Source organism: Osmerus mordax, chromosome 15 (genome assembly GCF_038355195.1).
Source record: "Osmerus mordax isolate fOsmMor3 chromosome 15, fOsmMor3.pri, whole genome shotgun sequence".
In the NCBI taxonomy this organism is placed as follows: domain Eukaryota; kingdom Metazoa; phylum Chordata; class Actinopteri; order Osmeriformes; family Osmeridae; genus Osmerus; species Osmerus mordax.
Genome location: NC_090064.1, coordinates 15,551,956 through 15,578,225, shown reverse-complemented (window position 1 = coordinate 15,578,225; position 26,270 = coordinate 15,551,956). Strand labels below are relative to the sequence as shown.

The window sequence follows — 26,270 nt, the reverse complement described above, 5'->3', positions numbered from 1 at the left end:
AATACCATATCCATCATCATGATGTCATTCTGTCACCATGAATCAGCAAGGCAGTAGCCTATACCGTATATTCTGACACGGTATCTCAAATGTTTGTTATGATTAATTAAGTGGTTGTTTTGCCTTTAGACTAAAAGAACAGTTTATTGTTTGTAATGAGTTGTCTGCACCAGTAGGAAGCACTAAAACACAACACCAAATCAGTGTTGTAGGTTTGTTACTCCAGGTTTGTTACTCCCAAAAAAACTAGCACATTGTCTCCATGGATAAAACCCAGGATTCTGTAGAAATCTATTTAAATCGATCATGTGGGCCCTGAGTTATTACAATGAGGATTCGCTTTTACAGGAATAACACACCAATAATCTATTATCTAAAAGATACATTACAGAAGTTACCTGTTTACCCCTATGCACAACATTTTTGAGAAGTAAGAGACACACATTGTACAGTATGGCTTAGGTGTGCATTGTATTGCACTGTGGTTAATATAACATTGACATAATGACAATGTTATCCAAATTAATGACAGCCCACCTGTATGGAATCTACGGTGATGCAATTACATACATAAAAAAAACACACATCATGGTATAAGGACAAACCGTGGCCTAAAAGTTAGCTGTAAAGTCACTCATATAAGTGACATTACAGCATTTATTTTGCAATTTCAAGTCTCTCAGAGTATATTTCCCTATCTATATATAGCCTATCTTACCAGTCTACCAGACAAACAAAAATGGCAAAGAAGACCCACTATGATTAAAATCGTTTAAAAATGCAAATTATCTGTAGAGGAGATAAGAGTGGGTGCGTAAAATGTTGCCTTGGTTTTTTCGCCTCCCATTTGACCCGGAACCTTTTTTAATGGAGCGTACAGCAGCCTAGCCCCGGCTTCTGCGCGCCGTCTCTTCGCTTGCGCTTTTTTTGCTCCGGAGACTCAGTTGCAAAAGCGGCAGTGCACTAGCAACAATGTAGCGGACAGATCACTCTCAATTGTGACTATTTCCGATTATCTTTAAAATGTTCAAAATACAGATGGACAAAATGTCTGAATTATAAGGGCTGTGTGGACGAGAGAACATCTGGCAAATGCGTGGGAAGAGCATAATTTTGTGCGTCCACATTTGAAAAAGATGCGATATTGATTTATTAGTATTTCTTCTCACTTTTTGAATGGGTGTACGTTTACCTCCGCCCGTCTGAATCGTTTACACATCGCCACAAGTATCCGCGTTACCGCCCCATTTTCGCCTGTCTCCGAGGCGCGGATAAAAGGAATTAGATACATTTTTGCTGTCAGGCCGCTACTTCTACTGCGATCTGACGATGGGGAATACTACCTCCTGCTGCGTGTCTTCAAGCCCAAAGCACCGTAGAAATAACCATTCAAGGCTTGAACCCTACCGCCCTGAACAGCAGCTTAGTAGGGAGGACACGGGCTGCAACCTTCAGCACATCAGCGACAGAGAAAACATAGACGGTAGGATTAATGAATGGATGCATTTATGTTTGTTAAGCTCATTAAACTGTCTTAACCAAACACGAATTTGTTATATGGGAATTAGAGGTAGAAGTAAGAATATATTATTGTTGAACTAATATCTTGCCATATTAAAATAACGTAACTTACACTTGACGAAATTGATATAACATCGTAAAAGCCTGCAAGCTATTACAAGCATCAAGCTCTTCTGGGTAAGGCACTGTCTGAAGATCCAGAACCAATGAAAAAATCCCCCAACTTGCCAATTCAGATCTATATTCAGTGACGTTTAATCTTCCTATTTTAGTGAAGGGTGTGCAGGAAAGAATTATTTGACATGATTCTCCCAGGATGGTTGTGTGTGAGTGTGTGTGTGTGTGTGTGAGTCTGAGTGTGTGTGTGTGTGAGTGTGTGTGTGTGTGTGTGTGAGTGTGTGTGAGTGTGTGTGTGAGTGTGTGTGAGTGTGTGTGTGAGTGTGTGTGTGTGTGTGAGTGTGTGTGAGTGTGTGTGTGAGTGTGTGTGTGTGTGTGTGTGTGGGGGGGGGGGGGGCTGGTCCATTCTTCATTCAAGGCCCCAACAGTAATTCTACTGTAGATTACTTGATGCAGGCTGTAGCCTTCCGCCTATGTTCTCTGTGTGTGTGTGTCAGTGTTCATAGGCCAGAAATGTGTGACACGTATGTGATGGTGCCAGGTACTGCCTGCGTGTCAGAGAGTGTATGTGTGTACTGCACGCTCATCAGAGGAGCTGTCCTCCAGCCTAATCTGGTGTTACGTAGCGGGGGTTCTGGGGCAGTGGCGGGCGTTCTGGGGCAGTGGCGGGCGTTCTGGGGCAGTGGCGGGCGTTCTGGGGCAGTGGTGGGCATTCTGGGGCAGTGGCGGGCGTTCTGGGGCAGTGGTGGGCGTTCTGGGGCAGTGGTGGGCGTTCTGGGGCAGTGGTGGGCGTTCTGGGGCAGTGGCGGGCGTTCTGGGGCAGTGGTGGGCGTTCTGGGGCAGTGGTGGGCATTCTTTGCAGAAAACAACTTTAACCATGTGACCAAAAAGCATCCAACATCACATCAACCCTAGATTGTAGTCATCAGTGGTGAACAGATCACAGCTTGAAAACAATCTGATGATGGAGGGATCATTCCATATCAGTGTCATCAATGCCTGGGCCAGTGATGTGTGTGTGTGTGTGTGTGTGTGTGAGAGTGTATATGTGCCAGATGTATGTGCCAGGTGCCGACTGGCCTGGGGAGGGATGCTGTCGGTGGCAGTCTGAATCTGCCCGTTCTCCATAAATCTCCTTGGTAAGCTAAACATGACCAGTGAAGTGAGTTAGCACTCATTAACACCAGAATGGTGAGCTGGAGCGCTGAGTCTCTGTGTTCTGTGAGTCACTCGCGGAGGAAGCTCTGTTCACAGATAACAAAGGCTGTGTAGAACGCAATTAAACAGATACAACGAAAGGAATTTGATCACAACACCTACTTTTAATTCATCATGTCCATCTCTGTTATCACACTTTGGTTTTGCAGATATAAGATTTGAGTTCATAAACTACATCCTAATATTAATCTATTAACAACCTAGCCGTTGTAACAACCGAGAAAGAACACACCCTGTCGACTCAGCTATTGAAATATAGCAAGAAGTTGACACCCAGAGTGAGAGAGCCTGTCTCTAAACCAGGGCTGCATGGTGTTGCTGAAGACCCAAGCAGACCCGGTGGTCCCAGCGCTCTCACTAATGTACCCTCACAACTCGTCCTTCAGCTCTGCTCTCCCCTCCCTCTTCCTCTCCTCTCCCTCTCCTCTCCCTCTTCCTCTCCCTCTTCCTCTCCCTCTCCTCTCCTCTCCTCTCCTCTCCTCTCCCTCTCCTCTCCTCTCCTCTCCTCTCCTCTCCTCTCCTCTCCTCTCCTCTCCCTCCCCTCTCCTCTCACTCTTCCTCTTCCTCTCCCTCTTCCTCTTCCTCTCCTTCCCACCCCCTTCTCTTTCTTCCTTCCCCTGTCCTTCGTACTGAGTTGTTTGTCTTCGGGTATTCACTCCACTGATTGGGTTTGACCTGTTGCCCGTCTGTATTGGTGTCCGTGGGACATTCCAATGTCAAGTGACTCCTTCAGGAGTATCTGAACTTGTAATCACCCCGTGCCTTACTAAGAGGGCTGTGGAGATAGACGTCCGAATGCAGTGTAAATTCTTGAGGTATTTTTAGACATTTAAGTAGGGTGCACACATGCGATAATGCTGTTTCCCTGTTGATAGTGCAGTGAATAGTAACATCGGGTCAACGTGTGTGTGCGTTGGCGCGTATGAATGGACTGTGATAAGAGAGGTGTGTGATAATGCAGAGGTTGCATGAGCCACTCGTGACTGATAGCTGTGTGTGTGTGTGTGTGTGTGTGCATGTGTGTGTTTAGGTCTGTGTATGACCCCAGCACTCTTGTGTGACAGCGAGAAAATCAGCCATGGGAACTGCTGACTGCTATGACCAACCCCCCCCCCCACACACACACACACTACACTCACATACACACAACTACAGACCTAAGCCCTACATAGTACCCTTTCAGTCTCTCCATGTGTCCTCCAGTTTAATCGCAATGCCGACAGATCCCCCATACCAGAATATCAGATATACCCCAGCATAATCCCTCGTGTGAACACATTTTCATTCAGTCATTTAGCAGACGCTCTTATCCAGAGCGACTTACAGTAAGTACAGGGACATTCCCCCCGAGCCAAGTAGGGTGAAGTGCCTTGCCCAAAGACACAACGTCATTTAGCACGGCCAGGAATCGAACCGGCAACCTTCTGATTAATAGCCCGATTCCCTAACCGCTCAGCCACCTGACATCACACCATTCCAACATTTACCGTGGGCTAGAAGGTGTAGCGTGAAGATCCATCTGTAAGCCAGTCATCCTCGTTGATGTGGAGGCAACAAGACTGTTTACTCCTCTTCAGCCGTGTGAGCAGTGAAGTCTTAAATCCAGTCCTCCGGTAGCAGCCTGGGAGAGATGGTTGTGTCTGGTCTGTTAATAGACCCTGGCTTCATCTAGGGTGACACTAGGACACCGATGGAGACTTCATCTACAGAGGGGATGGAGAAATGGATGGAGAGGTAGATAGAGATGAATGCATAGGATGGTGATGTGGTGTGATGGGAGCGATCACAGGTCGGAGAAGGAACAGGTTGTCAAGAAGTGAGTGAGAGACTATGCCCTGGAGGAGAAGAGAGATGGAGGTGAAGAAAGGAGAGAAGAAAGAAGACTGTGGAAGATAAAATATGAGGTTTTCTTCAAGTAAAGGATGGACATAATTCTCTGTCTTGTGGAGCCCCGGGACTTAAAGAGACCAGTGAGATATTTTTACCGGAACCATCTATTGAGAAAGTTATTATTTTGGAGCGTTAAGCCTGAACATGAAGCCTGCACATGTCTATTAGATAGACTAAAGAGCCGAGTAGGTGTTTTCTAGGAATAGAAAACAATGTGCATGATTAAAAATTATATCTAACCCAGTTAGGATTTTATTCAACATTGACACAGCCCACAGGCAGTACTCATTAGCAGGCCTAGTCTCACCAGTGTGAACACACTTCTTTTAGTACGCAACTGTTATCTGAAATTACTGAATCATGTCTGGCTAAATATGACAGAGCAATATGCAGACACAAACACACACAAACATACACGCACACACACAAACACCGCTTCATATACTTGCTCGTTCTACAGTCCGTTCTGTCAGAGCACACACACACACACACACACGGTCCCCTGTATGTAAGTGTGGGGTGATTATGTGACATTAGCCTGGAGCTCCCAGCAGGCTGGAGTGTTCTGTCTCCCAGTCTCCCTGGGGGAGAGAGAGGGGGAGAGAGAGGGGGAGAGAGAGGGGGAGAGAGAGGGGGAGAGAGAAGGGGAGAGAGAGGGGGAGAGAGAAGGGGAGAGAGAGGAGGAGAGAGAGGGGGAGAGAGAAGGGGAGAGAGAGGGGGAGAGAGAGGGGGAGAGAGAAGGGGAGAGAGAGGGGGAGAGAGAAGGGGAGAGAGAAGGGGAGAGAGAAGGGGAGGAGAGGGGGGGAGGGGGAGAGAGAGGGGGAGAGAGAAGGGGAGGAGAGGGGGAGAGAGAAGGGCAGAGAGAGGGGGAGAGAGAGGGGGAGAGAGAAGGGGAGAGAGAGGAGGAGAGAGAGGGGGAGAGAGAAGGGGAGAGAGAGGGGGAGAGAGAGGGGGAGAGAGAAGGGGAGAGAGAGGGGGAGAGAGAAGGGGAGAGAGAAGGGGAGAGAGAAGGGGAGGAGAGGGGGGGAGGGGGAGAGAGAGGGGGAGAGAGAAGGGGAGGAGAGGGGGAGAGAGAAGGGCAGAGAGAGGGGGAGAGAGAAGGGGAGAGAGAAGGGGAGAGAGAGGGGGAGAGAGAGGGGGAGAGAGAAGGGGAGAGAGAAGGGGAGAGAGAAGGGGAGAGAGAAGGGGAGAGAGAGGGGGAGAGAGAAGGGGAGGAGAGGGGGAGAGAGGGGGAGAGAGAAGGGGAGAGAGAATGGGAGAGAGAGAGGGGGAGAGAGAGGGGGAGAGAGAAGGGGAGAGAGAGGGGGAGAGAGAGCCTCTCCACAGAGAGAGGTACAGTCTCAGTTGCAGGGGCGGGTCCCTCTGCTTCGCTCATGTTCAGCCAGGTTCAGCCAGGTTCAGCCTGGTTCAGCCAGGTTCAACCAGGTTCAGCCTGGTTCAACCAGGTTCAGCCTGGTTCAGCCAGGTTCAGCCTGGTTCAGCCTGGTTCAGCCAGGTTCATCCTGGTTCAGCCAGGTTCAACCAGGTTCAGCCTGGTTCAACCAGGTTCAGCCTGGTTCAGCCAGGTTCATCCTGGTTCAGCCAGGTTCAACCAGGTTCAGCCTGGTTCAGCCAGGTTCAGCCTGGTTCAGCCAGGTTCAACCAGGTTCAGCCTGGTTCAACCAGGTTCAGCCTGGTTCAGCCAGGTTCAGCCTGGTTCAGCCTGGTTCAGCCAGGTTCATCCTGGTTCAGCCAGGTTCAACCAGGTTCAGCCTGGTTCAACCAGGTTCAGCCTGGTTCAGCCAGGTTCATCCTGGTTCAGCCAGGTTCAACCAGGTTCAGCCTGGTTCAGCCTGGTTCAGCCAGGTTCAGCCTGGTTCAACCAGGTTCAGCCTGGTTCAGCCAGGTTCATCCTGGTTCAGCCAGGTTCAACCAGGTTCAGCCTGGTTCAGCCTGGTTCAGCCAGGTTCAACCAGGTTCAGCCTGGTTCAACCAGGTTCAGCCTGGTTCAGCCAGGTTCAGCCTGGTTCAGCCTGGTTCAGCCAGGTTCATCCTGGTTCAGCCAGGTTCAACCAGGTTCAGCCTGGTTCAACCAGGTTCAGCCTGGTTCAGCCAGGTTCATCCTGGTTCAGCCAGGTTCAACCAGGTTCAGCCTGGTTCAGCCTGGTTCAGCCAGGTTCAGCCTGGTTCATCCTGGTTCAGCCTGGTTCATCCTGGTTCAGCCAGGTCTGGCACGGATCATCTCAGTCCTGGGCTCCTCCCCCTCAGCTGGGCGTTTCGGTTTGTCTGGAATCTTCTCTCATCTTCTCTTTACTGCTTTCTCTCTCTCTCACAATATATCTCTTCCTCTCTCTGTCTCTCTGTTGTTGGAGAGCATTTGGAGAGGTTGGCAGTTCTGTTTCTTATCAGTTATTTATAATTTAGAGAGACAACTCAACATAATCGTATTCATGGTATTTCTCAGGGGTTGCACACTTTCACACTTGTGAAAGAAGCTGTGTAAAATTTGGTCTGGCATTAGAAGCCACTCTAATACGTTGGAAGGTTGTGAAGAATCTCCATGGAGACAGCCAGTAGCAGAGAATCTTGTTTTTTATAAAGAAGGGCGTTTTGTTGATTGTGTGTTAAAGCCCATTGGAAACATCACCTTGGTAACATTTAACATCAGTCTACTGTTATTCCTCAAAGGAATGACACAATTTCCGCTCAATGCATTCCAATTGGCTGATTTACAAAGCAGTAATGAAAGAAAAATTGCCTTTTACTATCTCATCTTTCCCCCAGTGGAAAAGACTGATGTTCTGAAGAACACTGGATTATAATCACTGGCCCCCAACCATATTGTAGTCATGTTCCAGAATGTTCAGTGAGAAATGAAGTATTTCTTTGTTGATGGAGAGACATGTATTTCCCTAGTGGGGGAAAAAAAAGAAAAAAAGCCATCTCCATTGAAGATCCATTAGTGCTCGTGACGCATGACAGCGGAAACTGTTTCTCAAATATTAAATTGTCCTCAATCACTGGTTTCCACGGTAGCGACTGAACTGATTTGTCACAGAAAAAGGGACGTTAAACTTTAGGATTATTTGGTTCCGGTTTGAGAAGCGTCTCAGTTTTAAATCGCAATAAATTCAAAAGTGCATGTTCTGCTTTTGCCTTTGAGATCTAAAGACATAAATGCCTGGCACTGGGCTGTAAAGTCCTAAAATGTGAGCTGCCTGTAACCTCACTGTACATTCACACAAGTGCCATCGAGACATTGACACAGGAAGGGTGTAAATATATATTTTTTTAAACAGCTTTTAGAGGGGATTCTGGGAAAAGGAAAGAGCAGTTAAACAGCAGGAGTTTGACTTTGGTCTATTTCAGACTTTTATATATCTGTTTGAAGATCATATAGAACTTCTTGGTTTGATGTCAGCCCTCACTGTGCTCCACTTAATGGCTTCTTGAAGAAAATGTAGAAAATGTTCTAACATGGCAACATATTAGACAATAAAGCTTTTTTGAATTTGAATTGAATTTCTCCCTGTTCCCTCTGCTGGTACTTTGGTTCCACTCTCAGGGAACAGGAAGAGGTTGTGAATGAAGACTTGCACGAACTGGTCGAACTTGATGACAGGTTTTTTCCTGGATGCATGATGGCTGGTTTGTAAATGGGACCAGGCTAGGTCTGAATGTGTTGGCAGGAACAACATCAAACAGACTATCCTTCTAACCCACCAGTATTAGGATTTCAGTCTTCAAATACATGGCAGCATTCTAGTCACCTTCAGTACTTTGAGCATGACTTTCAAAGTTACTGTAGCCTTACCACTGGCCTGTTGAATCTCTCGATACTGCCAAACCTACTGGTGGACAGCCAGCCTATCTGGTGGATAAATGGGCTGATGTTTTGTGGGAAAGTAATTTATCTTCCCTGATTACAAAAGAAAAGGACTGCATTGTTGTGTTTATTTTGTTTCTTTCGTGTTTTCGAATACCCTTGTTACCGGAAGAATCACTTTTATCTGTGGTTCTTGTCTAAGTGTCTGGGCTCAGACTTCAAACGCTTCAACAGAATCGTGGTTTCACTGTAGTTTGTGAAGATAAACATTGTGCTCTCCGAAAGCATATTGAGGCTACTGTCTGCAGTGTGTGCAGATATCTGTGTAGTGTCTGACTGTGCTGGATATCAGGTTCAACGGCAATTGGTTTTGGTACTTATTTGCTTTAGAGATCTGTTCAAGGAGGCTATACTGTGTGTCCACTGGCATCAGCTTGTCTTCTCTCCTGCAGGGAATGTGCAGATAGTATCTCTGGTCCTATTCCAGCGGGTATTGATAAAAAAGAGGCCAGTGTTAAAATGGAATGGAGAGTTGCGTGAGAAAATAGTGACTTTTTTCTCGGAACAAATACTGCCTTATTTCTACACCCGATGATCCATACTTTCCTAGTTGCACACTGTTATTCAAAACGTGTTTTTCTCTCCTTGCAGGCAATTAAAAAAAGAACAGTCGCTTCCCTTTTCGTGGTTTCCAATGAACGTGAAACTTTGGGTTAATATTTCTGGTGCTAATGACAGATGGATGATAATGTAGACACAACCTGTGTATGTGTGTGTGTGTGTGTGAATGTCACACAGACAGTTTGGCACAGAGAGCCTTCCGGCCGCCCTCCTTCGACAGCATGACACATGACAGACCTCCTCTCTCCTAGACAGGATAGGATTAACCTGAGGGAGGGAGAAAGAGACAAATAGAGATGGTGAGACTAAAGAGAGGGAGGGATGAGTAGAGAGGGAGAGACAAGTAGAGAAAAGGTGAGGTGAAAAGAGAGAATGAGAGTTGAATCAAGGAAGATAATGGATAGACAGTGATGGTAGAGAGAGAGAGATCGACAGATGGAGAGGATTAAGAAATGAGGGTTGTGGAATGAAAAGACAGGAGAGGAGACAGGTTGGAGAGAAGGGAGAAGAAACAGCAGGGAAAAAGAAAAAGGCTGATGAATCACATGTGGGAGATAAAAGCCTCACGCCTCTCTCCTCAAGATGAGCAAGTGTTTGTTTAGTAAACCGTCTTGGTGTGCATGGCCGAGGTCACTTGCTAGGGAGAACATCTGTCTTGCCTGCTGCCTCAATGCTTACTCTGCTTCTCTCTGAGGTGTTGTAAAGAATCTGAATGAGAACTGTTGCACCAAACAAACCTTACTGTTGAACAACAAAAGCATGAACATTGATAGAGTTGTAATCGGTGTAAATCAACAGCATCAATTTGAGTCTTTCCCCTCAGGATAACCTGAGCTCCACTGAGCTCATGCTTTTTGTAGCCATTCAACCCTGAATGACTCGGTGTGAAGCCACACAAACACACCTAAACAAACACAGTTGCATTCACACGTATAATCACACTTGCGCTCAAACACAAACACACACTCTCCAATCATTGTCCCCTCAACAGCTGTCTGGGTCTGGCCCAACATTCCCCTCACACAGCCCTGCTTTAATTGGTCAGCTCCCTTCCTGTGTGTCAGCACCTGCAGGACCCCAACCTCTCACTGAGGCGTCCATGCTCCTGCCTGACCAGCTGGGCACCACTCCCAGGGGAACTATTCTCATGTCTGCTTTTCTGTGTGTGTGTGTGTGTGTGTGTGTGTGTGTGGTGGGGGGTGATACCACAGGTGAGCTGTGTGTTTCTACTGTGACAACTGACAGAGCAAGATGTTATTGTTAGCCGTGTGGTAAATTGGGAGAGAGGAATAGAGGGGGAGTTAGAGAGAGACAGGGGGAGGGAGAGAGAGAGAGGGATAGAGGGGGAGTTAGAAAGAGAGAGAGAGGGGGAGAGAGAGAGAGAGGAATAGAGGGGGAGTTAGAGAGAGAGAGTTCCTGATGAGATTGTCTTTGCCAGCGGAGTCTTTTCATGCCTGCGTTGCTTGGTAACGGGGAGCGGAGTAGGAAGGGGCGGGTCTCCTCTTGCTACCCCCCACCACAACCGGCACACACGCACACACACGCACACACACACATTGAATTACGCCTCACCTAGCCAAGTTAGTGAGACCATTGAATTCAAGAAGATTAATGGTGCATGCATCTATATACATGCTTCTGAGTAAAAAGACCCCACTCAGACTGTGTTTGTGTTTGAGAGTTGGCCTTCTCTCTCGCCGTCCTCTCTCTAGTACACACTCCCCAGACAGCGTCCTGGTTGTTCGGCTGGGCTCATGCCCTGCCCTCACGCTTCCCCCCGTTGCTAGGGAGCCATCGCTGGAGGCTGGCGGTGTGTGATCCACTCCACCTGCCCGGCTCTCTGGCCACACACACACCCACACACACACTCACACGCACACTCACACCCACTCACACTCACACACACACGCACACTCACACCAGCTCAACACATTGGTATGCATGACAAAGTGTCAACAGAGACATTCACACTGCTATACTGAATTAAGTTTTCAGATGTTTCACATTCATTTACATCATTAATCTTCTTAGGTTTCGAGTCTTCTGCATTCTGAGGTCTTCCAGTTCCAGTGTCCTTATTCCCTTCTTGGCAGTGAATGTCATGAATGTTTCAGTCTGGGCATGACGTTATCATCTCAGGGGTGAGAGCAGGATGTGACCCGCTCTCTGGAACAGGAAGTGCCTTCCCATCTGTCAGTGCTCACAGGAAGTGAGCTACATGCTGGTGTGCTTGGCCTCCTCAGGCCAGATGGCTGCGAGGAATGACTGATGTCCCTCTGCCAGGCTGGAGCGCACACTGCCCTGCCCCTCCTCCACCGGAGGACTGGATCTTCTCAGCCTCCTGCTGTCTGCATGACGTGCAGGGGTTGCGTAGGGTAGTGTGTGTGTTTGGGGCAAGGTGTTTTTTTTCTCTTTTTTTTTACGTCAAGGCCTTCTCAACCACCATATGGACCATTAGTAGACAAAGTGTGTGTATAAATATTTCCTCTGGCGTGGCTGCTGGCTACTACCCACTGTGTTCCCCATCAGATTAGCTCTCCAACGGACATCCATTGTTAGTCCAAGCCTGCTGAGTGCTGACCTTCAGTGCTGTGTGTGTGTGTGTTCGTGTGTGACTCCAGATAAGGTCAGTGTTACCAGGTTTCTTTGACTCCCGAGTCCCGAGGCAGAATAAATGTCCTGAGCCGAACCAAAGCAACAGGCAGCCTGCCGCTGAAGGACTTGCACACCAGGCATGGGGTTGAACCAGGGGCGGTTCTACCCTAGTCCTACATTATTTTATTTTTTTACACGTTTTTCTTCTTCTAGTAGTCATCATGAAACGAGGAAGGGACATTGCAGCCTTTTTTGCCCCAGTAAATAAAAAAGTGAGAGAAACATATCAAGGTATTGAGAGAGCTGAGGAGCTGGAAGAGGGAGAGCCAGAGCCGTTTGTATGATTTTAATGTAAAGCTAAATTAAAGTATTTTATGTTTAAATATCATTTGTTTCCGTTTTTTAATATGCCCCTCTTATTAAACACTGGCCCCCACTTGGCCCCCCCAGTAAAATTGGTCTAGAACCGCCACTTTGTTGAACCCTACGAGACCAACACTTGGCTTCCATTCTGGACCTCCCCAAATCCCAACAACAGCCCCTTACAGCCACTCAGAACCCTGTGAGATGTTCCAGTCTACACTCGGTCTCTATCCCCACCTGTGTCTTCAGTCGCTCTGACAGAAGTTAAAGAGAAAGGATCAGTTCCTATTCACCTCCCTCTGCCTGCTGAACAAAGCATGCATTATTCAGACCGGACTCTCCAATAAGGGGACAGACGAGAGATGGGACCAACTACTGCTCCGTCTGGGGAGTCAGATGGCTGAGCGGTTAGGGAATCAGGCTAATAATCATAAGGTTGCCGGTTTGATTCCAGGCTGTCAAAATGACGTTGTGTCCTTGGGCAAGGCACTTCACCCTACTTGCCTCGGGGGGAATGTCCCTGTACTTACTGTAAGTCGCTCTGGATAAGAGCGTCTGCTAAATGACAATGTAAATGTCTACCTTGACTGTGGTCCTTTACGGAGAAAGGCTACTTATCTCTGCAGAGGTTTTGATGTAGGCCGGTGATGCGTTCTACCCTAGGAGGTCTTATTACAGATACAAAACAAGCAACATGCGTAATTAGGATCTTGGCTACCGAGCTGCTGTTGTATTAGCTCCCTGGAAGTGTTAATTAGCTCAAATCTATTTAAGGATCTTATAATGATGACAAATTACTTTTTCTAGGTACAGCATAATGGTGAATCATAGCTAGTGTTTCTCCTGACTCGATTAAACACGAGGTTTCCGGCTAATAGACTTTCTACAAGTGCCTGTCGTCGTTCTAACACTGATCATCAGTTTCAGAAAGTATCCAACGGAATCGGGTTTGATTCTCTCTGAATCAGAACTGATCTGAGAGGAGCCTGTCCGAGCAGAACGAGAACCACATGTTCCGCGTCTCTCAGATCTTCAGAAGGTCACGTGTCCCAGGATTCCCTGGGGAGTTTGTGTGGCTCCAGCACCTCCTCAGAGACTGAGTGATGGATGGCAGCAGGTCCAGGTGTGTTGAGCAAATCTGATCCCATCAGAAGATCAGTGTCCTGACAGACACACACGCACAGACACACACACACACACACGCACACACACAGACACACACACACACACAGACACACACACACACACACAGACACACACACACACACACACACAGACACACACACAGACACACGCACACACACGCACACACACAGACACACACACAGACACACACACACACACACAGACACACACACACACACAGACACACACACAGACACACACACACACACACACACACAGACACACACACACACACACACACTCCTCAGGCTGCAGCTCCCCCCGCCACAGTGCTCTGCCTCTCATCCTTTATCACGTTTCCCACAACGGCAGGTCGGCCAGTGCAACACACCCTCAGCACAGCTCCCTCTCATCAGCAGTGGGTGCTCTACACCCTCCTCCCTCACACCCCCAGGGTAGGGCGCTCTCATCAGCAGTGGGTGATCTAGGCCCTCCTCCCTCACACCCCCAGGGTAGGGCGCTCTCATCAGCAGTGGGTGCTCTACACCCTCCTCCCTCACACCCCCAGGGTAGGGCGCTCTCATCAGCAGGGGGTGATCTAGGCCCTCCTCCCTCACACCCCCAGGGTAGGGCGCTCTCATCAGCAGTGGGTGCTCTACACCCTCCTCCCTCACACCCCCAGGGTAGGGCGCTCTCATCAGCAGGGGGTTATCTAGGCCCTCCTCCCTCACACCCCCAGGGTAGGGCGCTCTCATCAGCAGTGGGTGCTCTACACCCTCCTCCCTCACACCCCCAGGGTAGGGCGCTCTCATCAGCAGGGGGTTATCTAGACCCTCCTCCCTCACACCCCCAGGGTAGGGCGCTCTCATCAGCAGGGGGTGATCTAGACCCTCCTCCCTCACACCCCCAGGGTAGGGCGCTCTCATCAGCAGTGGGTGCTCTACACCCTCCTCCCTCACACCCCCAGGGTAGGGCGCTCTGTCCCGGTGAACTCTCATGTTCTCCTCTGTGATTGTGAGGTCGATTTCCCCCGGGGCTTTTCATCCGTAACACAGACGCTTCTTCAACCACCTCTTGCAAGTCCAGCCAAGTGCAACTTGGCGGATTAATGATCTCTCTCCGGGTGATTGAAGACATTTGTGTGTGTGTGTGTGCGTGTGTTAGACAGACAGGCATACAGGGAGGAGAGCTTTGCTCATGTGATGGAATAAGAGCGTATTTCTCCTCTGCTGATTCATAGAGGAGGACTTCACTGAGTACCTCCCACGACATGCTCCTGACCCCACTTGTTCCTCCCCCACCCTCCCCCACTTCTCCCTGCCCCCACCCTTCCCCACCCTCCAGACAGAACAGGGAAACTGCTGAACTACCATTAAACACAGCAAACCAGATAATCACCCCAACCTCTCAGGACATGAAAGCTTTAAAAAAAGAAAGTGTATGTTGTGGTGTTGGAGTGATGGAATTCAGACCAGAGGAAATCCATGTGGTTGGAGCACAGCAAAGCAGCTTGTGTGTGTGTGTGTGTGTGTGTGTGTGTGTTTGAGTGTTGAGAAGACCCCTGGCTACACTGTGAGAGCCTATGAAAGAGATCATTGCTTATGATGACTCAGCAAGCCGGATTTAATGGAGTATGGTTCAAGACAAGGAGAGGATAGGAAGAGAGATTGTCATCACTGGGATACTAATCCTACACACACAGACAGACACACACAGACACACACACACACACACACACACAGGTAATGTCAGTGATCCAAAGAATAGCATGAGACACAGGTGAAAACCCCAGTGTGGATAACACCAGGCATTTATCCTTTGCTAGCCAGTTCTCTCAGTCCAGGTTTACATCTAATCCATGTTCTACTCCCTGCCGCAACACCAGCCGAGGCAGGAGATTAACCCTCAGCCCCTCACATCCACACTCGTCTAACTACCTGAGGACCTTTGTCAGGGCTCCCCCGCTCCCCCCCTCCCTCCACGAGCGGGGCCCCCCCACCCCGGTATCGACCGCTCGCGCTCTCTGCGAAGCCTCCCACCCGTGGGCGATAAGTGAGAGATGAGAGCTGAGCTGGGGTGTGTTTTATATCTGTTTCTTGTTTTAACCGGCAGACTGACGGTTTAGCAGAGGGAAGGAGGAAGAGGAGAACAATGAAGTGGAAAGGAGAAGGCAATGAGAGATAATCTTTCTGTTACAGAGAACTATAGTCATCATGAGATACACGCTTCAAACAGCCACTGTCAAAGTACACTAGCAAAATTCAGCCTCCTTGCCTAAGTGACAGTCCATTGACAGCCCTCCAAGAGGCCCTGGCAGTACCATCTGGTGCCCCCTAGCTGTCTCCTCAAGGGCTGTGATGAAGAAGGCCCTTCCTCTCTGGAACCATGTGTTGCTCTGGTACCAACCAGGGTGCCAGTTTAACCAGCCAGCCAGGCACCATGCTATCAGCCAGGCACCATGCTACCAGCCAAGCACCATGCTACCAGCCAAGCACCATGCTATCAGCCAGGCACCATGCTATCAGCCAGGCACCATGCTACCAGCCAGGCACCATGCTACCAGCCAGGCACCATGCTACCAGTCAGGCACCATGCTACCAGCCAAGCACCATGCTATCAGCCAGGCACCATGCTACCAGCCAGGCACCATGCTACCAGTCAGGCACCATGCTATCAGTCAGGCACCATGCTACCAGTCAGGCACCATGCTATCAGCCAGGCACCATGCTACCAGCCAGGCACCATGCTACCAGTCAGGCACCATGCTATCAGCCAGGCACCATGCTACCAGCCAGGCACCATGCTACCAGTCAGGCACCATGCTACCAGTCAGGCACCATGCTACCAGCCAAGCACCAAGCCTCACTGGCAAGCTGGTGAGATGGGCATCATGTGATGGACAGGAAACCAGGCAGATAGACAAGTGGACAGGCAGGCTGGCAGGCAGAGATCGGAAATAACGAAGTACAACAAATATATATATTTTTTTTTTAAGGTTTTGAAAGGTTGAAAAGTTTTGGTTTTAAACACCCTTTTTTTAAGGTTTCAAATCTTACCGGTTGTCGCTATTGCGTAACACAAGTAAACAACTTCCAGTAGCTATCAGTTTGCTCCTTGGTTCTCTCACACAAAATGCAGTTTTTGTCAAGGAGTTTTGATTATCTTCCCAAAATGACAACTAACGATGTACATAGGATTCTATGTTGCTGCCCTTCAAGCAAGAGGGAAAAGGGGTTGAAATTGTATGTTTCAAGCTACATCGACAATTACGAAGTTACAGTTTATCTAACTCGTGTCTCTGTGTGTGTCTGTGTAAAAGGGCAAATGGGCTGTGTTCCTGCTTGGGACACAGGAAGTGAGGACATGAACAGCTCCCTCTTTTGTCAGAGCTCTGAAACAATGGAGGTTTTGGTGTAACTAGCTCCTCTGACTTACTTCCTGCCTAGCTTCCTCCAACACAGGAAGTGCCGTCGTGGTGGGCGGGACACGAAGGGTGGAACTCAGACCAAAGAGGAAGAGGACCACTCCAAAGAAAACGGCTGTGATTCAAACGCCACGGACACCAGCCACAACTCAGTGTGTGTGTGTGTGTGTGCTTCTAGTGCTGCAGTGTGGGTGTGGCAAACATCACATATCCACAGAGTTCTGATGCCCCAAACAGACTTTCCTCCCATCTGAATATAAATCCTCAGTTTTCGTCTCTTAAGCATCTCTCGTTGTCTCCTTCCCACCCTCCTTCGTGACGTTAAATCTTTTATTTATGGCCGTTGCTTCGAGTACTGAGCAGCAGTACCTCACTGGAGTGTGTGTGTGTGTGTGTGAGGAGCTGCGTCCTTTGAGGCTGAAGGGCCTCTGAAACACAAAAGGACGGCGGTTCAGACGACAGGGAGCACAATGGCGGCGCTTCAGCCTGACCAGGCCTTGTTGGGTCTCATGCCAAAACCACCGAAAGTCGCCCCCTTCCTCCCCACGTGACCCGTGTGTGTCAAGGGAGTGTGAGGTCATCAGGCGTTGTCCGGCCGGCTCCAGGAGGCTAGTGGAGACTGAGGGCGTGTGCATCCGACTCCAGCCACACTCTCTCTTCTCATCCTTTCATGACCTCACTCGCTCATTCACTCTCCCCCTCCCCCCCCCCTTCTTCTCTCCCCTTGCTTCTCCTTTTGTCCTTCCTCCCTCAAGCCCTCTCTTCTACTGTCTTTCCTGTCTTTCTCTCTCGCCAACACCCCTCCCGGACTCCTCCTGCTCCTCCTCCTCCCGGACTCCTCCTCCAGCTCTGCACTGTTTCTGTGGCTGGTGTTTCTCCTCCTCCTGTTTCTGTGGCTGGTGTTCCTCCTCCTCCTGTTTCTGTGGCTGGTGTTCCTCCTCCTCCTGTTTCTGTGGCTGGTGTTCCTCCTCCTCCTGTTTCTGTGGCTGGTGTTCCTCCTCCTCCTGTTTCTGTGGCTGGTGTTCCTCCTCCTCCTGTTTCTGTGGCTGGTGTTCCTCCTCCTCCTGTTTCTGTGGCTGGTCCTCCTCGGCTGTGTCTGGATGTGGCCCCTGCCTCCATCCTGTGGAGATGACATCCTCCCTGGAGGCGTGGAGTGGCTGACAGGGTCACGACCCAGGCCCTGAGAGGGGAGGGTCGGCCCAGGCCCTGAGAGGGGAGGGTCGGCCCAGGCCCTGAGAGGGGAGGGTCGGCCCAGGCCCTGAGAGGGGAGGGTCGGGGAAGAGGTCATGGACGTGTGGAACAGGCCTCACTGTAGTGTTACTTTATCCTGGAGGGAGATGAATGACGTCGTCCCAGGTTACACCCAAGAGCTATAAAACCAAGCACTGTGGCTATCCTGTCGAATTGTGCATGGAGATGAGACATTTCCATTGGACAATAACGTGTAGCCTGCCTGGTCACTGCTCTTCCAAGGCTGCGGCCACCTGCTGGTTGAGTCGTGCAACTTCACCCTCTACATCATGTTTGGAACAGATGGCTCGTGTTGTAATGTGTGGAGTTGAAAGAGTGCGGTGTTTATTAGACACAATATCTCCTCTTAGTCGCTCAGCCAGTATGCTGTCTGTGGTAAACGGAACCATGCACTCGGCCTCAAAAACGAATCAATACGCTGCTTTTGAGTGTGGTAACTTTGAATCGATCTGCATGTGTACTTTCACAGTGAGCGACGGTCTGAACTGCATGATGTGAAACTGACAGCTCCCTTTTTTTTCCCTTCCTTCTCTTCGTGTTATCAGAGATGAACATGGAGTACAACCCTTCAGACCACCCGCGAGCTAGCACCATCTTCCTCAGCAAGTCCCAAACGGATGGTGAGTAGGTTCAGGCCGATGCGCACCGCAACAACAACACTGTAGTATCCAGGTTTAGCTGAATGGTTTGATGCCGTATTTCTCCTGCAGCGTATGTAGATGGGTTTGTGTTTAGTGTGCGTAGCAACTTAAGGGTAGAGCTTTTAATCCTTTCTATAACTCTCTGTCTGTGCTCTCCAAAAAATTGCTTTTCATTACGTAGGGAGCACGCTGTCCCAGTTCTTTCTGTCTCTCTCTCTGTCTCCCTCTTTCTGTCTTTGTCTCTCTCTCTCTCTGTCTCCCTCTTTCTGTCTTTGTCTCTCTTTCTCTCTCTCTGTCTCCCTCTTTCTGTCTTTGTCTCTCTCTCTCTCTCATTTAGGTAGATTTAGGTACAGAATTGTTTTACGGTTGACCTGCATGCGTAGCAAAGAATAATGTAAAAAAATGCACAGCATGCTGATAGCGTGAGGCTCCTCCTGACCAGTCCAGATAGCCTGTCGCTCCTCCCTGTTGGTCAAACACAGACAGCTCCAACTCTGTGTCTTTTCAGTTGCTGTCCCCAGCAAGAAAGGTAAGAGTGTGCGCGACAGTGGGATTGGCAGGCTGGTTCAGTGTGCTTCTGTCTGTTTGAGGAAAGTTCTGGTAAAAGCCCTTTATCCTATCCCAGCAGTCCTTGTGCTTTTGCAAAGCTGTGTGTCTTTGCAGTCATGTGTTTCTTTGGTGTGTGTGTGTGTGTGTTTGACATACTATGTGTGTGTTTCATATACAGAGCTGTGCTAAATCTGTGCGCCCACACACACACCATGCTCCAGCCCCCCTCCAGATATTTGGCTGGAGATACGAGACTAGAGAACGTCACCAGACATGATGCTGCCTTGGCTGTTACACCGCCAGGGAACCTCCCGTCTGGGTTTCTAACACACACTCACACACACGTGTCACACACACTCACACACGTGTCACACACACACACGTGTCACACACACACACGTGTCACACACACACACACATGTGTCACACACACACGTGTCACACACACACACGTGTCACACACACACACACATGTGTCACACACACACACGTGTCACACACGCACACGTGTCACACACACACACACGTGTCGCACACACACACGTGTCACACACACACACGTGTCACACACACGTGTCACACACACACACGTCATACATGACATCAGGGAAACCTGCTGTCCATTGCCTCCAAAACCTTCTACTTCCTACTGCGAACATTTGTTTGGGACATGCACACACACGCAATCAATGACCTTACCAGACATGGTGAAACCAGTCATGTCAGCACAACCAGTTAGGAGAATGGGCAGGATGTGCTTCATAAGAGGCAGGAGGACCGAGTCAGTGGCCTGAGGATCAGACGGGGCTGGATCAATATCAGAGAGAGAGGCAGAGAGGCAGAGAGGCAGAGAGGACATGTTTTAAGCACATGAATGAAATCCTCCATATGCTATTTCCTTGAGACCCATTAGGAAGAAAAAAAAACAGAGTAGTAATTAATCACACAGAAATCTGCTGCTTCGTTCAGGCAATTAGTTCCCAATCACCATCCATTATCCAGCCTCGTTAGTTAACCGTTCACCATCCATTATCCAGCCTCGTTAACTGCTCTGAAAGTCGGCAATCTGTTTAAATGAAAATGCTCGGTTATGCAGAGGAAAGGAGCTCTGATATTTTTGCCAGATTGTCTGACCGTACGGTAGACCTCAAGACATCATACATCATTCCTCTTCCCCCTCGGATGGTCATGTGACGTCCTCACATAAGGCTCCCTCTCCCAGCTGTCAGGACTCCTGCTCCACGGCGCCCCCTGTCTGTCTGGATGGAGAACTGCAGCCAGACTTGAGGCCTCCCTCTCATTCTTAGCTCTCTGTGTCCTGTGTCCACTGCAGGGATGCTCCATGTACCTCCATAGATTAATACAGTGTTCATCTGTAGGATTTTCTTGCAGTGACATCGTTAACTCCAGACCTTTATCATTGCAGTGCGGGAGAAGAGGAGGAGTCTGTGCATCAACCATGTAAGTGACGCACATTTCGGAGAGCAAGGTAAAGCATGACCTGGATGATTTACGGGAATCCCCCCGGTCACATGCTGCACACCTCCTCAGACAGCAGCAGTCACTCTCGCGCTCCACACCAGTCTCTGTGGACCAGGAGACTGGTGTGGATATTACATTAGATCACCATGGTATAGTGAAGACACTCTTGTGGGGGTGATATGTGGGGGAAGGGGGGGGGGGCAGTGTGCAGGTGACTGATCAAATAAACGTTACGGTAGCTCCCCCCCTCCCAAAGAACGCTCATCCTGTTATAAAACCCTGAGACTGGTGAGGAGGACAGATAGAGGTGGAGGGAGAGGAGGAGGACAGATAGAGGAGGAGGGAGAGGAGGAGGACAGATAGAGGTGGAGGGAGAGGAGGAGGACAGATAGAGGAGGAGGGAGAGGAGGAGGACAGATAGAGGAGGAGGGAGAGGAGGAGGACAGATAGAGGAGGAGGGAGAGGAGGAGGACAGATAGAGGTGGAGGGAGAGGAGGAGGACAGATAGAGGAGGAGGGAGAGGAGGAGGACAGATAGAGGAGGAGGGAGAGGAGGAGGACAGATAGAGGTGGAGGGAGAGGAGGAGGACAGATAGAGGAGGAGGACAGATAGAGGTGGAGGGAGAGGAGGAGGACAGATAGAGGTGGAGGGAGAGAGGTATGGTTGTCATTTTGGGCTCCAGGTGCCCCAGTTTCCCTGGTTATTTGGAGCTTGTCTGGGTTTCAGGGATACAGAGATAATACAAGGTGACAGGTGTTTGTTTTTCTGTACGTGTGTGTTCTTGTGTGTGTGTGTGTGTGTCCGTGCATGTGTACGTGCATGTGTGTGTGTGTTGCAGCACCAGCCAGGGGGCCCAATCAGGAGAAAGTACAGCTCGTGCTCCACCATCTTCCTGGACGACAGCACAGTCAGCCAGCCAAACCTCAAATACACCATCAAGTGGTAAACACACACTTCTCAGTCCCCTCTCACCGTGACATCACCGCACTGAGGCACATGAAGCCATGTTCGTTTACATACTCATTTGCATATTCACATACATATTCACGCACGCTAGTACTTTGCAACAGACATAAAACAAAGTATAACAATAGTTCCAAAAGCGGAAACTCGACACATGAAAATTGTCTGAAATATGTGATATACATGCCTACTGTAAGTCTCAGAGGATACCAAACAAACAAGCTAAAGCTGGACAGATGTTAACATACCTGCTTCTTTTTCCTCAGCGTGGCTCTGGCTATATACTACCACATCAAGAACAGGTGAGGCATCCTGTCAGGCGCTCCTCTCTGTGGACAAGCTGTCCTGTCCCCTCCAGCTCCCCCAGAAGACTACCTCCTCCTGCCTCTCCACATCAGCACCAAGGGGGTCGAGGGTCACACATGAAACGACTAGGTTCCCTTTGACTACAGAAATAGCCACCACCCCCCCACTCCCCCCTTGCCTGGCCTGCTACAAAGGTCAAAAAGTTATATATATATTTTTGTGACTGCATGACAGGAAGAAGGTAGACAGGTGCTCCACATACATTTACATTTAGTCATTTAGCAGACGCTCTTATCCAGAGCGACTTACAGTAAGTACAGGGACATTCCCCCGAGGTAAGTAGGGTGAAGTGCCTTGCCCAAGGACACAACGTCAGTTGGCATGACCGGGAATCGAACTGGCAACCTTCGGATTACTAGCCCGATTCCCTCACCGCTCAGCCACCTGACTCCCTACCCCTACATACCTAGGTGCTGAGCCGGGATTAATGTTCCCATGAAATTGTATGCGACCGTGATTGGTTCGTTTTCTTGTCGTCCTTTTTTCCGTGTTTGCTGATTGGTTGTTTCTGTCTTGTTGTTGCAGAGACAACGACGGAAGAATGCTGTTGGATATTTTTGATGAGAAGCTTCACCCGCTTACGGTACGGCTGTTACACACACACACACACACACACACACACACACACACACCCACACCCCCACAGACACCTGAGACGCTCCTCTCTCCTGTCTGCAGAAGTCCGAGCTCCCGTCGGACTACGACAAACACGACCCGGAACAGAAGCAGATCTACCGCTTCGTCCGGACGCTGTTCAGCGCCGCGCAGCTCACCGCAGAGTGTGCCATCGTCACCCTGGTGAGAGAGGAAGTGACATCACCACTGCAGACCCAGTCTCTCCAGTCTTCTCGCTCTCTCACTCCCCCTCCTCTTGTTCTGCCAGGAAATACCTCCCCCCCACAACACCTGCTCATCCTGGCAGAGGGGGGCGTCCTCTGACGGGGATACCAGCGTTCATGGGTTGTTGTGTCTGCTGTTGTGTCCCATGTGACTTCACAAGCCAGCTATCTCACCAGCCGTGGTTTCCTGACACAAGCACACACGTGTGTGTATGTGTGTGTGTGTGTATGTGTGTGTGTTTGAAACCAGCCTTGCCACCACACACTGCATAGTCCACCTTCCCAGAGGAGAGCTGAGATGCCTACTGTAATTAAACAGGGTGGTTATAGGCTTACCCGCGTTGTGGCTAAGTATAGATGGAGATGTGCGTGTGTGTGTGTGGTTGAGAGGGTGTTAGCATGCTTCTTCCCTGTCTCCTTGGTTACGTAGCTCCTGTCCTCTCCAGCTTTTGAGACTTCAGGAAGTTGCGAAGCAGAATGTGAGTGTGTGGCGTGTGTGTGTGGCGTGTGTGTGTGTGTGTGTGGAGTGTGTGGCGTGTGTTGAGATTACATGAAAACAGCCGTGTCTGGCACGGTTTCAGTCTCTGTCTGGAGATCTCCCTCACTTTCTCTCTCTCTCTGTCTCTCTCTCTGTCTCTCTCTCTCACACTCTCTCTCTCTCTGTCTGTGTCTCTCTCACACTGACCTCTCTCTCTCCTAGGGCCTTCTGTTCTACCTCAGCATGCTACACCCAATTAAACTGCCCAGTACTGTGCAAGTAGGCCACAACTTTGATTGCTGTCTCAAAGACAGAAAACAACTAATTCTTCCCTCCACACCTCTTCCTTCCTCCCTCCTTCTTTACTTTGCGTTCGCCCCTAATGAGAAGCATCCCTGCTGTTTGCTGTTGGAGCAGCTGTTAGACTGAAGCTCAGGGGTTCAAATGGACTGCAGTGTGACAGTGTTGCCACTGGGATGTAGATGCTTGCTAGACGCACTCACCATCACCTCTTCCTGCTCGCAATGCCGATCGCATAGCTCCCCTCAACAGCCAGGCCTTTGTTTGAGACGGGGAACTTTGTTGATATTTCTCCGCATAACTCCAGACAATTATTTGTGTGGATGAGAGTCTGTGTGGCCCGGCTTGTTCGATGATCCACAATGTGAATCTAGAGATATTCTGCTGCAGTGGGCGAGAAAATATTTGCGGGAGAGAGAGAGAGGGGGGGGGGGGGGGGGGGGGGAGCAGGAGTGGGAGACAACAATAGAGGAGAGAGTGTTGAAAAGAGAGAGAGACATAGAGCAGCATGTGAATCCTTGGAGATGCCTGCATGAATAGGTGAACTGTCTACAGCACATTTACATTCGTAAGTCAGACACATTCAGAAAGGTTTTGTAAAGACACCCTCATCACACAAGAACAAAAGCCTCACCTGTCTATCTCTCCCCCCCTCCCTCCCCCCCCTCCCTCCCTCTCCCTCCCCCACCCCCCCTCTCCTGTTTCCAGGTGTATCTGGAGCGGTTACTGACGTATGCTGAGATGGACATCGCTCCGTGTAACTGGAAGCGCATGGTGCTGGGGGCCATCCTGCTGGCCTCCAAGGTGTGGGACGACCAGGCCGTGTGGAACGTGGACTACTGCCAGATCCTCAAGGACATCACCGTGGAGGACATGTGAGTCTGCACTGCCCTCTGACCTCTGACCCTCTGGTCTGACCCAACCTCGGCTGCACCTGGCACCCTAAAGGCAGCCTCCAGTGCCCTTTGACCCCCGTCCAGCATACACTCGGTTGGTTGTCTTGACCTTCTGCAGGCTCAAATCACTTAGCTCTGCCTGTTACGCAGAAACACAGAAGCATGCGATTCTCCTGGAGGAGAGGAGAGGGGAGACAGCAAACATTTTTATTATACAGCATTTCTTCACTTCTGGCTATATTTAGCTGCAGTGTTGCCACATGGTACGTCTAAGAATGTGTGTGCAGGCAGAGAGGAAAGCTTGGCGTTCCAGCAGTATACTTAAGCTTTCTCACCTTGTGATCCAGCATGAGATGTTTGGGGGTGGAGGCACTGGGCCGTGGAAGGTCTCTCATGGGAGAGGTCAGCTGCTGGAGATACACTGTATGACATGGAGCATAGAGATTCCTGCTGAAACTGCTGTCAGCAAGTCAAGGGATTGTCCGCTTACTAGTCTTGTGGGTCAGTTGTGTTTCCACAGAATATATTGCGAAATACATTATTTATTCATCGTTCTCACTCTGGGTCTCCCCTCCCTCCCTCCCTCCCTCCCTCCCTCCCTCCCTCCCTCCCTCCCTCCCTCCCTCCCTCCCTCCCTCCCTCCCTCCCTCCCTCCCTCCCTCCCTCCCTCCCTCCCTCCCCCTCCCCCTCCCCCTCCCCCTCCCCCTCTCCCTCTCCCTCTCCCTCTCCCTCTCCCTCTCCCTCTCCCTCTCTCTCTCTCTCTCCTCTCCTCTCCTCCCCCCCATGAAGGAATGAGCTGGAGCGTCAGTTCCTGGAGCTCCTGCAGTTCAACATCAACGTTCCCTCCAGCGTCTACGCCAAGTACTACTTTGACCTGCGCTCTCTGGCCGAGGGCAACAGCCTCAACCTCCCTCTGGAGCCGCTCAGCAGAGACAAGGCCCACAGACTAGAGGTGACACACACACACACAGACACACACTCAGACACACAGACACACACTCAGACACACAGACACACACACTCACACACAGACACACACACAGACTCACAGACACGCACACAGACACACACACAGACACACACACTCACACACAGATACCCACACCAACACACACACAGACAGACAGATTCCCAATGACTGTCTTTACATAACACATTGTGCAGTATTGAAAGTTCTATACAGTATGTTAACATGAGCTAGTCTCTCTGGATGACCATGCTATGGAGACTTCATATCACAAGTTACATTATATTATCTTATCGTATCTTATATACTCTTGAATTCCAGGCCATCTCCAGGTTATGTGATGACAAGTATAAAGACTTGAGCAAGGTGGCTAAGAAGCGCTCGGTGAGTGCTGACAATTTAACGGTTATGCAGTGGACGCCGGCCATCATTTCCTAACAGGCCCCCGACCCCAAGGCCCCAGCCCCCCAATCCCTCCCACCCCCCGGCCCCCCCACTCCCATCGCCAAGGGAACCACCAAGAGACAGATGCAGTCCGGCACATTTTCTGAGACAGATTTGTGACAGAAAATCCCTTTCGTTTGGAGTTTGGATTGAAAACCTACAGCCACAGCCTTAGGGACCACTGTACAGACAAGATGGAGCCCTGCTCAGCAGAGGACAACAGACTGAGGATTAAAAAGACCCGCACTGACACAGTGGAGGCGTCAGACAGTGAAGGAATACGCTTGAACAGGGAATTTTTATGAAATCGGCACACCAACAACTGCATTCCACTTGCCCTTTTAAAGGTCGACTGTCTTGTGTGGTTGAGATCAAAGTATTTGAATGAGTACTTTGTACATTCCTTAATTTTACA

General features: G+C 49.8%; 1 protein-coding gene across 1 annotated transcript; it reads left to right on the top strand.

The window, feature by feature from the left end:
* Positions 1-1,329: 1,329 nt before the first annotated feature.
* Positions 1,330-25,857, top strand: LOC136957502 (cyclin-Y-like). The gene is given in 12 exon segments (XM_067251463.1): positions 1,330-1,483; positions 18,476-18,550; positions 19,080-19,100; positions 20,547-20,584; positions 20,586-20,609; positions 21,441-21,544; positions 21,832-21,867; positions 22,457-22,514; positions 22,610-22,729; positions 24,257-24,423; positions 25,234-25,396; positions 25,733-25,857. Coding segments are annotated over 12 exon segments (1,077 nt in total). The 3' UTR covers positions 25,850-25,857.
* Positions 25,858-26,270: the final 413 nt, after the last annotated feature.